Source organism: Rissa tridactyla, chromosome 6 (genome assembly GCF_028500815.1).
Source record: "Rissa tridactyla isolate bRisTri1 chromosome 6, bRisTri1.patW.cur.20221130, whole genome shotgun sequence".
Lineage (NCBI taxonomy): Eukaryota > Metazoa > Chordata > Aves > Charadriiformes > Laridae > Rissa > Rissa tridactyla.
The window spans coordinates 56,789,524-56,802,458 of NC_071471.1; the positions used below are offsets into that span (position 1 = coordinate 56,789,524).

Here is a 12,935-nt window from a genome sequence, read left to right on the forward strand (position 1 = left end):
TGGGAGCAGGACACTAGTAACGCAGGTTTGGTAAAGAAGCTTGTATGATTTTATCTAGGAATTACCAGTATAAAATTTAACCCTAGTCTTTCAATGTACATGTTACCATGTTAAGAATAAAGAATATATCTTCTGGGATACTCCATGGGCCTTAGTCAATGCTGGCTGTCTTACCATTGCTTTGCTCATGAGCAACTCGCCTTTGGAGATGGCCAGTCAAGTCTCCAAGGGCAGAAGTTTTGAGGATTACAGAAGCTTTGTTTCGCTGATATTCTCCTCGCTACATCTTAGCTAAATTTTTCTTTAGTTATTTTGATTGCTTTTTGGAACTAGCAGGCAAAGACAATGTAGAAAATCACACAAAACCATACATTAAAAACCACTGTTGTAGTTTAAGAGTAAGCTATGGGAAGAAAAAAAAATGAGTAAATTTCTCGCGCCTAAATCAGTGAGACTTCAGGTATAGGTCTGTTGAACTATATTTTCACATGTGAGCACAGATGCAAGAAAATACAGTAGTAAAACCTCATCCTTTACGTTTCTCAAATGACCATTTTAATGCTTCTGTTTTCTCACGTTTATAAGTTTTAAACGTTATTTTGTGCTCCCAACCTTGCAGCAGTGTTCTAAATTACCACTAAAGATATTAGATAATAATGTGTAATATTAAATATAGGGCATCATATGCCTTTTTTTTTCTTTTCAGTTTGAGACTGATCGTATTTGGATGATAAATCTAGAATTTGGAGCCAAAAGGTTAGAGCATTGTTGGTTTCACAATACCAAATAGTTATCTATTGAAAGCTTCGATATTTACAATGGGCCACTTAGCTCTAATAGAAAATGAATCTACCGCACCCATCTTTGAAAGATCCAAAATGTACAGTTACATCATTTAATTTATAGACATTCTGCTATTATCCATATTTTGTTATTTAAAAAAATTCTGAATTGCTAACATTGTAAAATAGAAACAATTGCAAGAGGATTTAACTACAGCTAATTGTATCGCTATCCATATCTTGGAAAGTCTAATCCTGTGAAAGGTTACTAACGGGAATATTCCTATTTCAATATAATTAGACCTATTCATATGATTAGGCACTCCCTGCAGAACTGGAGCTGAAGTCTTGATCCCGCATATTCTTGAAGACAATGATGCTCTGCATGAATGCAGCAGGCTATCTGTAGGCTGCCAAGAAACTGCAGGACTGGAATCTAAATCTGGATAATTAATCCATCATTCTTTGTACTTGAGATTCTGAGTTTAGCCAGTTGCTACATACTGAAAAAAAACCTCCACAGTTCAATATTTACATTGTGTTAATGTAGTAAGAATGACGTGTAAATGAAGAAAGAAATGGTTGAAACGATAATCTCAAGCTCATTCCTAAATTTCAGTAAATAACAAATGAGACCAAAAAAATGTTCTGTGTACTATGAGAGAAATAAATGAAGAAAAAATGTTCCTTATTAACTTTAACCAGTATTTGTTATTGAAATATATTTCAAGTAGGAAAGGAAACTTAAGAACAATCTATGTGCAGAGGTATATAATTGTCATTTTAAGATCCAAAAGGCAATATAGATAATTAATTTCTATCACCATATGAAAAAAGAAACTCCAAATCTCATTTCAAACTCAGTATCCCTAACACAAAATATTTGACAGGATTCTTAAAAGCTGATGCAGAATGAAGCTGAATGCATTCAGTGGATTTCAGGCTTAAATTTAATTGTTGAAAAAGTCTCCTTTCAAATATAGACTTTCCCAATATCAATCTATTTTTTTTTCTATTTTTGGCATTTTAAAAATACATATTTCTTTCTAAGGTCTTACTATTGCACAGTGGAAACAGACTTACTCTGCTGGGGATGAGGGGAGAATTTTAAGGACATTTCAACATATCAAGCATCTAAAACATCGGTATTCCACCATTGCTGAGAAAGCAGTTAAAGCCATGCTATATTTTATATGCATATTATATGTCAAGAAAAATAAAGCTGCTTCAGAAAACAAAAGTACTTTACATAGGAAGTATAGAAAAGAAAGTGTTCTCTTTTTTCCCCAATGGTATTACTGTAATTCATTTTAAATGTCTTGAATGTTCTGAAGTTTTGTAGTACTTTAGGTTTAGATTGCAAAAAAATTATTTATGAAAATAGACTAAGGAGCTGCATGTGGCCCGAGAGAAATATGCTGTAATGTTCTGCTCATATTTAAGCATCAGAATTCCAGAGAGTGAGGTGGTAAGTAAGGAGTAGGTAAGGTAAGTAGAAGTAAGTAAGGTAGGAGTAGGTAAGTAAGGACGAAAGTACTTCATATTTTTCTATGTAAGAAAGAAATCTTAAAAAGGTCGAGAAATCTCTGAGAACACAAGTAGAAAAGTGCATAAAGAATATAAAGGTACTCTCTTCCTTTTTTTTTTTTTGCTTTGCACCAGTTTCAATGTGAACAGGTACAGAGCATCAGAGCAGAAAGTGCTTACATTTTACCTGACTCTGCTCCTTTAGAGGATGAATACTCTGATTCTCGGTGAAGTGAGGCAAAGTACAAAAGTCAAGGTGCTGGTTAAGTACAAGCAATTCCCTAACAACTATATCCCCTGCCTCCCAATATATTATTTACATTTTCTATGCAACATTTAATGAATTGTATTGCAGAACACAGAAGCCAGAAGACGATCTATCCTTCCTTTGTATTCCTCCCTTTGAAGTACCTCTCCTAAGGAGGGATTCTATTATATCAAAAAAGCGCATTTCAATAATATTTTGAGTGACAAACTGCTAATTTCACTCATGAGCTAACACTTTAAACTAAGGTAGTTTACAGAATCCAGAGACTGAGTAATAATTCAAACGCTGTTGGACACTCGCAACTTGTAGCTATTATCATCCATTCTTTCTCACTTCTATTTTCAGTAGGATGGATTTTTATTCTCCTTCAGCATTAACACTTTTCTCAGCAGACAGCCCCCTAAGGCATGCTAGAAATCTAATCATACAGTTCTCATACTGATAAAACTCCAGCTATGTATTTTGGGCGCTCATTCCCTGTCATCCATAGTGAAAGTCCTAATTGAGTCTTAAAGCTGTGAGTAAATTATGAACCAACCCAAACAACTTCTCACTACAAATTTGATATAAACAGTTACAATTCTATTCATCACAACCAATGGGTGCGCTACCCATCAATAGAATACACATATTTTGTCATAACACGTACTTCCAAAATAACAATGGGATGACCCCTCTAAGCCAGGTGAAACACATTACAGTTGATTTTCATGAACGTGGAGCAGCCAGAGCAACAACAGAATTCAAACCCAACTTCTGGATACCCAGAGCCTTTGAAAAACAGGCTCCCGAGACCAGGAATGCCATCCTACCCCCATTATGGTAGGCGACACACTACATAAAAACAGATGCTATCCCACGTTAATACAAGAACAGAAAATGCCGCAGCTGTGATATTTTGTTTCCTGTTACCCTGTGCTTTGCAAGTTCTGTTTCCACCATATTTTCTCCTGAGACTGCACCTTAAAATGAACGTATCTAACATTTGAGTTTATATCTGTTTCCTTACTCTGGAAGTTTCTTGACTGAGGATGGCACACGAAGAACATGAATTAATACTAGCTTTGCTAATTGTGTCTGGCTGCCCTTGTTTGTAATTATTGCAACGACACAGGTTTTTCAGAGATGTGCACAATATAGATGAATAAATAATGCTGATTTTAACTCTTGTCCTCTTGTCCTGAAGCATTTCAACATGCAAGGAGATTTTCTCACATTCAATACACCACAGCAAATAAGGAAGAGGGAAATGAGAAAATTCTGTGCAGAAGCACAATAAAGATACAAGCAACTGATTCATTTATTCCAAGAAAAAGACTTGTGCATAGCTTTCCATCAACACAAACAGAGAAAGAGGGTGAACATGGTTTTGGGGCATTACATTTAGCCAATTCCTCATGAAAGGGTCAGACACAAAGGGCTAGAATGAGTTCTGCTAACATGGCCTGAGAGCCATGGGAGACTGTTAAAGATTGTTTGATCAGGCTTACTGCCAGACTGCTTGGAAAGGTAAGGACAAAAGCAAGAAGGCTGACATGTAACAAAACTTGACTGAAATGCCGTGATGAGATGGTGTGGATGTATAGATATCAAACCATCTGGTCGAGAAGTGACTTGGGAAAAAACCTAGGTGCCTCTCTGCCATTAGACTTCTTGAGGACCGATAAGGTGCTATGTCTAGTTCTTTTAATCTGTCTGCTTTATAGGTCCAGGCAACAGTATGATGACCAAGGTTAGGACAGTAGACTGCAAAAACCTGAAAAGCTACTGACACCAAGAAAAGAACTAAACCTATCCACTCTCTGCACAGAAACATGCATAATGATAAGGAATAAAAATGTAATTTATTATGTAGAAATTCATCAAATGCTAAGCAAAAAAAATATATTTCTTAATACCCTTTTATATTTTCTTACTTTTGAAGCAATTTCTTTTAAAATTAAAAACAGTTGATAGCATGGTCCCAATTACTTATTTATAAACATCTGTAGAGAAAACGTATATGAAAAAAGCAATACTTTAATTTGTAGGAGACCTGCATGAGAAACAGTGTTCTGTCCCAGGAGAATTAGATAATTTTCTTTGGGGTGGAAATAAATAAATAAAAATGCCTTAAAGCACTATAAAATTATTTTTATACTTTGACCTTTGCAATATATTTTGTATAATTTAGAAAATAATTACATCATTTTCACCAAATAATTTATCTAAAGATTACTGATATTATGTCAACTACTCTAAACTTTAAACAATATCTAACTGGGGGAGACAAGAAAGTCAGCATTTTTCCAAACATCTGTTTTGATGAGTCAATGTTTTCTAACAGCAAAAGGCTTCATCAGAGGTTTATGTCAATTGTAATTTGCAGAACAACTGAACTTTTACTACTTAGTGCTGTTAGTTCAATAGCATCAATACAGCTTTGAGACTGAGAAACTAAATTCTAACATCTCATTCATCAGTGTAAATAATCAAACCCCAGCTTTAAGAGCAATCTTTCATCATCCCCTTAAGACAAAAACTCATACGTGTCTTTCCTGAGTAAAGAATTTGGCTTACAGAATCCATTTCTGCTGATGATGTGCGCAAGGGAAAAATCACATACTCCTATCAGACCTCAGGTGGAATTTATAGCACTGGTATTCAGGAAAATGTAATTTTCCTCCTGTAAATTGAGTAAGTTTTATTTGGAGTCATGGAGAAACAGTAACAAGGGCACTGCATGAAGCCAATTTCACAATCATTTTTTCAGAAAGGTACTCTGTCCATACCGTTATGAATTCGTTGCAGTCCCTCACGATTAAGGCAGAAGGCAAAGGCAAAACTATCTTTTACCATCAACTAACTTTTCAGCCTTGTTACCAACATTGTCAAAAATTGTTTTATAGCCAAACATTCCCGAGAGTTGGAGATTTTTGTTAAAGAACATTTAAGTAGCTCTCATAAGCTGCTAATGAAATATAAAGCAGAACCCTGTGAATTCCAAAACGGTGCAGCTACTTAAATTAACTCTTAAAAAATCCCCAAAGCAGGTTTTTAACTGTTTTCAAAGGGTGACTACTTTGGCTATCGTGAGTTAGCAGATGCATGAGAATGATCTGCCAGAAAGAAATTGAAAGATGATTTCTTCTCCCATCAAAACATAAAATAAATCTAAAAAGCTCATGGCAAACTGCTCCCTGTAGCTATTCACAAATTTTTTTACCGTCAAGCTTCTTCTCCACATACTTTGACTTTTTGGTCCGTTCCCTAACTCGCCTGCAAAGATCTTGGCTATTTCCCTTCTATTTTTATTTTTTTCCTGCCATTCTTCTTTTCTTTTCTCATTTTGCGACTGCGATACCTCATGTCATCTTCTAGCATGTAGAAGGAAGATCGGTAACTATAAATAAAAATGTCTGACAGTATGGAAGATATTCACATGCAGGAGATTTTAATTTTTAAATCCCTTAATATTTGCTTTAAGATATGCTTTATTTGATTAGCTCTATGCATATTTCAACAGATATTATTTCTAAAACATTCTCAAGACCTGTTATTGTTTTGGTGCCAGACAGCCTTCTATTATGCCTAAATTCAAATTAAGTTACTGAAAGTGAAATTGCTAAATGTTGTGAGTATCGTGAGCTGCTCAACAGGTATTACGAGCACCGTGAAGTACCTGGCAGACATTACAGAGCTGGTGGAAGGCTCAGGAAATCTAAACCACCGTGAAGCTCTCTGCGGATATTAAAAGCAGCATCAAGCTATTGGCAGTCATTACAAACCTTGTCAAGTGTTCTGTGGACATTATAAATAGCCGTGAGAACAAGATGGGCATTATAAATCCTGTGTCAGAGGTGTGGTAAAGAGTCCCATTAGGAAATAAAATATGAAATTCTGAGAAATTGCTTTCATTTCCTCTGTAAAATTCGCAGGCTCATATGCATTGGCCACCTGGAAATACCAATTAACAGTCTTTAATCAATTCTTCTGATCATTCCAGCATTTTCAGAAGAAGGACTTTTCCTGCTGGGAAATGATCTCTAAGAAGATATCCACGCTGGCAGCTTGATATTTGAGAAGTATGGCAGATTTTCAAGTGTTCAGCAATACAGGCTACTGGAAACTTCTCTGCCTTTTGCTCACAAGAGCTCATTCCTTATTCGCCTCCAGACAGGTATCTGTGCTTCCTTAACAATTCAACTAATGGACCGTCTGGAGCTGGTACTCACATCCTTTTACATCTCTCCCAATTTGTTAAAATCTTTATTTGCTGTTAAAAACAGATTTTTCATTATTACTCCAGCCAACGCTGATCTCCCTTCTACTACAAATGTGTTAGAAACACACAGTGTTCCTCTTCTTGTTATTAGGGTTAAAGCGTGACTTTCCTTTTGTTTCTCTAAGACATTAGTAAAGTCACCATCCCAACAATTTTCTGTCATTCAAGAAAGCCAAAGATTCAAAGATTCTGTGATTAATCAAGTATGTGTGAAATTGTACTTCCGATTATGGAACCCACCAGCATCTTCTTAGGCAACGATGTTTTTTCTGTAGTATGTGATACTTTTAAAATCTCTGCTTTAGCCTGCGCTTTGCTCAGTTCAGTGTGAGATGTATTTTCTTTACTCATTCATATTTTTCTCTTTGCTTCCTCATGCCATATCCATCATGTTTGCTATGGTGGAAAATCTTTTCCAAAGCGATTTACTTACAGATCTTCAAATGTAGAATTCACCTAACTGAGGCTCACTGTAAAAATTCTATTCATCCCTAGGACACAGTGCTAAAATGTATAGTTACAGGTTTATAAAAATGAAAAATACAAGAATAAAACCTGACATTTATGCCACACTGTCAGAGATATAACTTGAAAGGAACATTCTATAAATCCCTGTAGGAATCCTCAGTTTCTATGTAGAGCTACCATCATGGGTTAATGTTTTAAATCATAATTACATTTTACCTAATACATAGACAGGACGGTGGTGTTCTTGTTTTTTATATATATATATGTTTTTATATATATATGTTTATATATTTTATACATATATGTTTATATATATATTATTTTGTATGAAATAAGAAATTGTATTTTTTCCATTCTGTTTCAATCTTAGTTGCATTTTCTGTACCATACACCTGAATTTCTTGTGCATATAAGCAAGTCAGATTTATTACTCTCTTTCTTTTTTTTTTTGGCATAATTTCTGTTTTTTAATATTTTCTCTGGGTTCCACTTCAATTTGTAATGTTAAGTGAGAGTACAGCTCACCACATCTCAGCTGGTTTTCCTTCAGGTTACGAAATGACAGTCCTTGTAAAGCACTGGGGTAAGCACAAACTGTTTCCTCCGCGATTCGAACCGAAGCATTTCTGGCCCATTGCAGGACCCATTTGAGATTACAGTCACAAATGAGTGAATCAGTGTTGAAATGTCTAGAAAGGCAAAGAAAGATCACAATTGGTACACGCGCAATTTTCGTAAACATACTTTCTTCTGTCAGATTCAAATTATCTAACTCCAAAGAGAACTAATTCTAGATACGTACATAACTATGGATGTATAATTATAGATGTATAATTATAAAGATATCCTGAGACAACTAATACACATTGTCCCACTGTTAATGACTTCCAAAACATTATGCCAAAATTCTGGTTTTGGTTACAGAACAGCATCACTGACTACCGAATTCAATTTCAGACTGTGCTACTGTAGAAAGTCATACTATAACATACTTTCACTTACTATACACTTTTTTAAGTAGAAACTTGACCACAGAAGTACCCAGTATACACTTTTAAGTCTCAGAGAGGTACCCTGAATATAAATAACTGGGAATTGTTATTATAATTGCAGGAAAAATATTTAACATGAGTGTTTTTGTGTATTTAGAGTTCATATATGATGTAAGGCATGAAACCGTGGAAAGGTGGAAGATCAGGGATGCTAGTCGGATGGCTACACTGGGCTAGTCAGAAACAGGGTCAAGTTGTCAGCGCTGTCTATCACTGGGACAGGTAGAAGATGGCAGCTCATCAATAGTGAGACAAACATCAGTAACAAAATACTGCATATTTTACATTTGGACTGCACTGCTGGAAACAATCCTCTTTGAATTCATATTCAACTCTGCTGTGTTTATTCTAATGTTTTTCTTGAATATTTCAGATTTCCGAACATACGGAATGATACTTACAGTGCTTTCAGAGCTAGCAGCTCAGAGAAAAGTCCATTCATGAGACTTGAAAAAATATTCCCTGACAAATTCCTAGAAAAAAGCAATTTGCAGTCAGTCATAACAAATACAAGAAGAAAGCAAAATTGTTATAGAGTATAATGTCCCAATGCTAATTAAGAAATCCTGCTTTCTTGACAACAGTAGAAACATACTTAAATTTGTACATTGCTTTTTCGTAAATGACAGCAATGTTCAAATCAAATCATACGCTTTTGCTTCTTTTATTTTCCCAGCAGGTATACACATAATTCACTTAGTCTAATAAACAGGAATATTTCTACATATTTAATAGAACAGAATTCTAGAAGATAATATTCTAGAATTTAATTTAATACAATCATTACTCAGTGAGACCTATGTTGCATTTTTATAGTATACGTAGAATGCCACTTCAAGGTAAAGAAATAAAAACAGTGTCTTAATTTAGTAATGCTCAGAAGAATTCAAGCAATCCCTTAAAACAGTAATGAGTTTTCAAAGTAACTACACAAATAGTTTTATCACAAAGGACTTTAAACAGACTGATTCTTCCCATCCCTAATTTAAGGACATTTCCATTTTAACTACTGTTTTACTATTTCTTGTCTTGATGGCTGAATGGATTAGGCTGAATACCCGCAAACAGATGCAATTTAATTTTGCCTAGATTAACAGTATTGCTCTGCCAGTGCCTTAATAGTATAAAAAGTAAATGCTTAACATCAAGTAATACTGTCTTTTTCTATACCAGTAAACTGAAAAATTAATGCAGTATCCAAGATTAACATTTCACAGCATACGAATTACCTACTTTTGAAATACTGATACATGTTCCTTTCTATCCAATGCCTGATGCCTACACGTCTGAATTCAAGGATAGCTACAAAATTTCAGCTATAAGTGAAATTTCAGATCTCTTCACTGTTGTTACACGCAGGAAAAAATGTAGACTGGCAAAGAAGATGGTTTCATTACTTTTTCATTAAAAAGGATGTTTTTATAATTATTGATTTTACTTCTCTTACGTCTGCAAAGTAAAGAATATATACTAAACTGAAGATAAAATTCAGATCAGGAGCAATGTTCCACCAGTGAGAAATGTAGCAAGCTGCAAAAGATCTGAACCAGCTTCATAAAGTGAGGAAGGAAAACCCCTCAAGAATCATGCTTTCTACAGAAACCTGTACAGATACATACGGATCAATGAATTCACGAAAGAAGAGTGACTATTGCTAATTTATAAATTACATTAAGAAAGAAAATTATGGAGCATTCCTGAAACAATAAATAATCTTACTTTTGTAGACATTTTTTCACCACTGAAATAATGAAAAAAAAAAAGAAAATGAACTTTGAACACTTCGAATTTTCGTGGTATTTCAAAGGAAAATTCTACTAATACAGAAAAACTGGCTCAGCAATGTTAAGTGAAATTATTTCTCATTATATTGAGTGATGATGAGATGTGTTGATATAATTGAACTCATCATTAAGATTTTGTTTTACAGTGGCCCTTTAATACAGTTGTGGTGCAAAACTCTTGGAAATGGAAGGGCTTTCCAGTATCTTTTTGAGTGTGGGTATGTCTAAAGGTGGAAATGAATGTTTGCCTGTAGCTACCTATTTCTATACCTTTAATATTTTGGAGTTACCAAGGGGAACTAAAATTATTGAGCATTTCACAAAGACTCAGTTACCTCTTTACTTAAAATTAAATGGATCTACTCATGTGCTTATTGGACACAAGCCCTGACGAGGCATATGCTGAAGCAGCTCAGTGAACCGGGACATTAAACGGGCTAAATCAGAAACTGATAACCCTGACATTTACACTGAAGTAAATCAGAAGTGGTTCCACCAATATGAAAGCAGTTACAGTGGTATAAACTTACTGACAGAGGACGATGATGCTGAACTGAAGGACGGGGAAAGCAATTTGCCTAGCCTTGCATGAATGGCAGCCAGAAGGCAGAAATACAGGGGGTTTCTTTTCTCTGCCTTGCCCCACTGCAGTACGACAACATTTCTGATCTGATGCAAATCCCAGCTTTCCCCTTAAATAGCTGGCCAGGCTTCATACCGCAAAACAAGCTCGACGCCAAGTCTGAAGTTTGGTAATTCCATTTGGGCCAAAGGAAGGCTTTATCTCTGGGCAATACTTCAGGAAACAGGGAAAAACTGTAAGTCATTTCCACAGCTGATGTAGCAGGGTACAGCAGATGTATGGTAGCTATGCACCTTCCAGCGGTGCCCATTCTGCGCCTACTCAATCTATGCACTTTCCATAGGTCCTACCAAATCCACCAAGATATCTAGCCAGAGCTGACCTACGTTATGCTAACCTAAAAAATCCTGACTCACGTTCCATTTACAGGTTTTCGGTTTCTTTTTACCATGGTAGAAAAGTACGTAACCCTTTTCTTCGGTGGTTTTGCCAAGTGCTGGAATAATTGAGTTCCTGACAGTTCAAAAGTCAGCACAAAGCCAGCAAGCCAATTTTAATATTCTTTCGTATTCTTCTGGCAATGACCTGGTTTGAAGTTTCCATATTACTACTAATAATTAACAAACTAGGATCGTGTTCACAGGGCTGTATAAATCATAAAGCAATACATTTCTATGCTGCAGAAACACATAATTACAATATCTCGATCTCCAACAGTGGGAATAGCTTCTTCTCTAACAAACCTTTCAGAAATCTTCTTAAATCACCCCAATAACACATGTATTTCTGAGCTAGATATCTGATTCTGGCAAATGCTTGGTTCTGTCAGTTTACATCATTTATGTTATATATTAAAATCTCTCCAAATGCATAACGTTGTGAAATTCCGCCATTTCAGATATCCTGAAACCCACGCTTGCTTGATTTGAAAGGACATTTGTTCTAAAAACATCTGTATCACCTAGTTTGCAAACATTTCAAACGTAACAAATTAATGCACTCCAAAGCTGATAGCACTTACTATGCCATTAACTTAGTCCATTAACAGAAACATGTGCTTTCTCTTATATCAGAGGTAAAACATTTTAGTTTTACGAATAAGGTCCTACACTTATTTTTTTCATATACCAAATACTCTTTTGCCTTTACATAAATTAATAAAATACTTACGCCAAAAGCTTTAATATAAATGACAAATGGGTCTCAAAGGACCATTCTGAGGCAAAATATAGGTAGGAGCAGGAGTATATGGATATGAAGAATGTTTCACTCTTACGAGCAGTATTAAAAAGCAAAAGCTGAATGCAAGGGTGACAGATTGATCTTCTGTGCAAAAAGACTGGGATAGGAGGGGAAAATACAGAGAGGGGAGGTTATGGTGCGTATTTTCTTGATGTTGCTGAAGTGGGGTCTGTTTGATTCACCACCTTCCTGGTTTTGTACTTTATTTCTGGCACCAGATAAAGTGATTAGTTGCTTCAATGACAGCAAGAAAGTCACACAAGAATTTATGGTATAATATTATCATAAAGCTAACTGCTGATGAAGATGCAGAGGCAGGATGAAGAATAAATCAGATATACTTTAATCAAAAAATTGGAAGTGAGGAGGAAGTTCTGTTTCGAACTTCCAAAAGGAAGATCCAGCAGAAGCTCCTTGCTGAAACAGATTTGAAGTTGCAGCATTTCAGAACCTGAAGAGCTAACTTACGGGGACTAAAGAAATTAAAGCTGGTGTATCACTACAGTGGCATCATCCCAGTATTCCACAGCTCTTGATATTTAGATTAAATATAAACAGAATTAATGTGGATGGCAGCTCCATTACCTAGCAGAAATATATTTGCATACGTAATTCTGGAACAAAGCACTGAAACATGGCCACTGAGGGACCGAAGGAGATTTGGAAGATTTGTTGCATTCAATTATGTCACTCCTAGTTAGAATATGTGCACCTCATCATAACATAAACACAGCCAAAGGGTAATATATAAGCCAAAAAAGTTAAGCTAATATCTTTGAAGACATAATAAATCTTCTCTTATACTGTCTGAGGCACTGTCAGCTGCATCTGTCATAGGATGTGAAAGCATTTTGGAATCATTTTCCAGAGTACAAATCATCAAATCCAAGAAGGTGTAAAAATTAGATCAGTCTCAAGGAACATAATCACAACTCACTGGCTGCAGTAATTTCAGGAGCTGTGTG

General features: G+C 35.4%; 1 protein-coding gene across 1 annotated transcript in view; it reads right to left on the reverse strand.

Moving 5' to 3' along the window:
- Window positions 1-12,935, reverse strand: part of LOC128911034 (adhesion G protein-coupled receptor A3-like) — a 279,984-nt gene that overhangs the window by 157,293 nt on the left and 109,756 nt on the right. The window contains exons 5-6 of the mRNA XM_054205261.1: window positions 8,763-8,834; window positions 7,835-7,998 (exon numbers count right to left, since the gene is read on the reverse strand). Of these exons, the coding sequence (XP_054061236.1) occupies window positions 7,835-7,998; window positions 8,763-8,834 (236 nt within the window). The remainder of the gene's footprint in view (window positions 1-7,834; window positions 7,999-8,762; window positions 8,835-12,935) is intronic.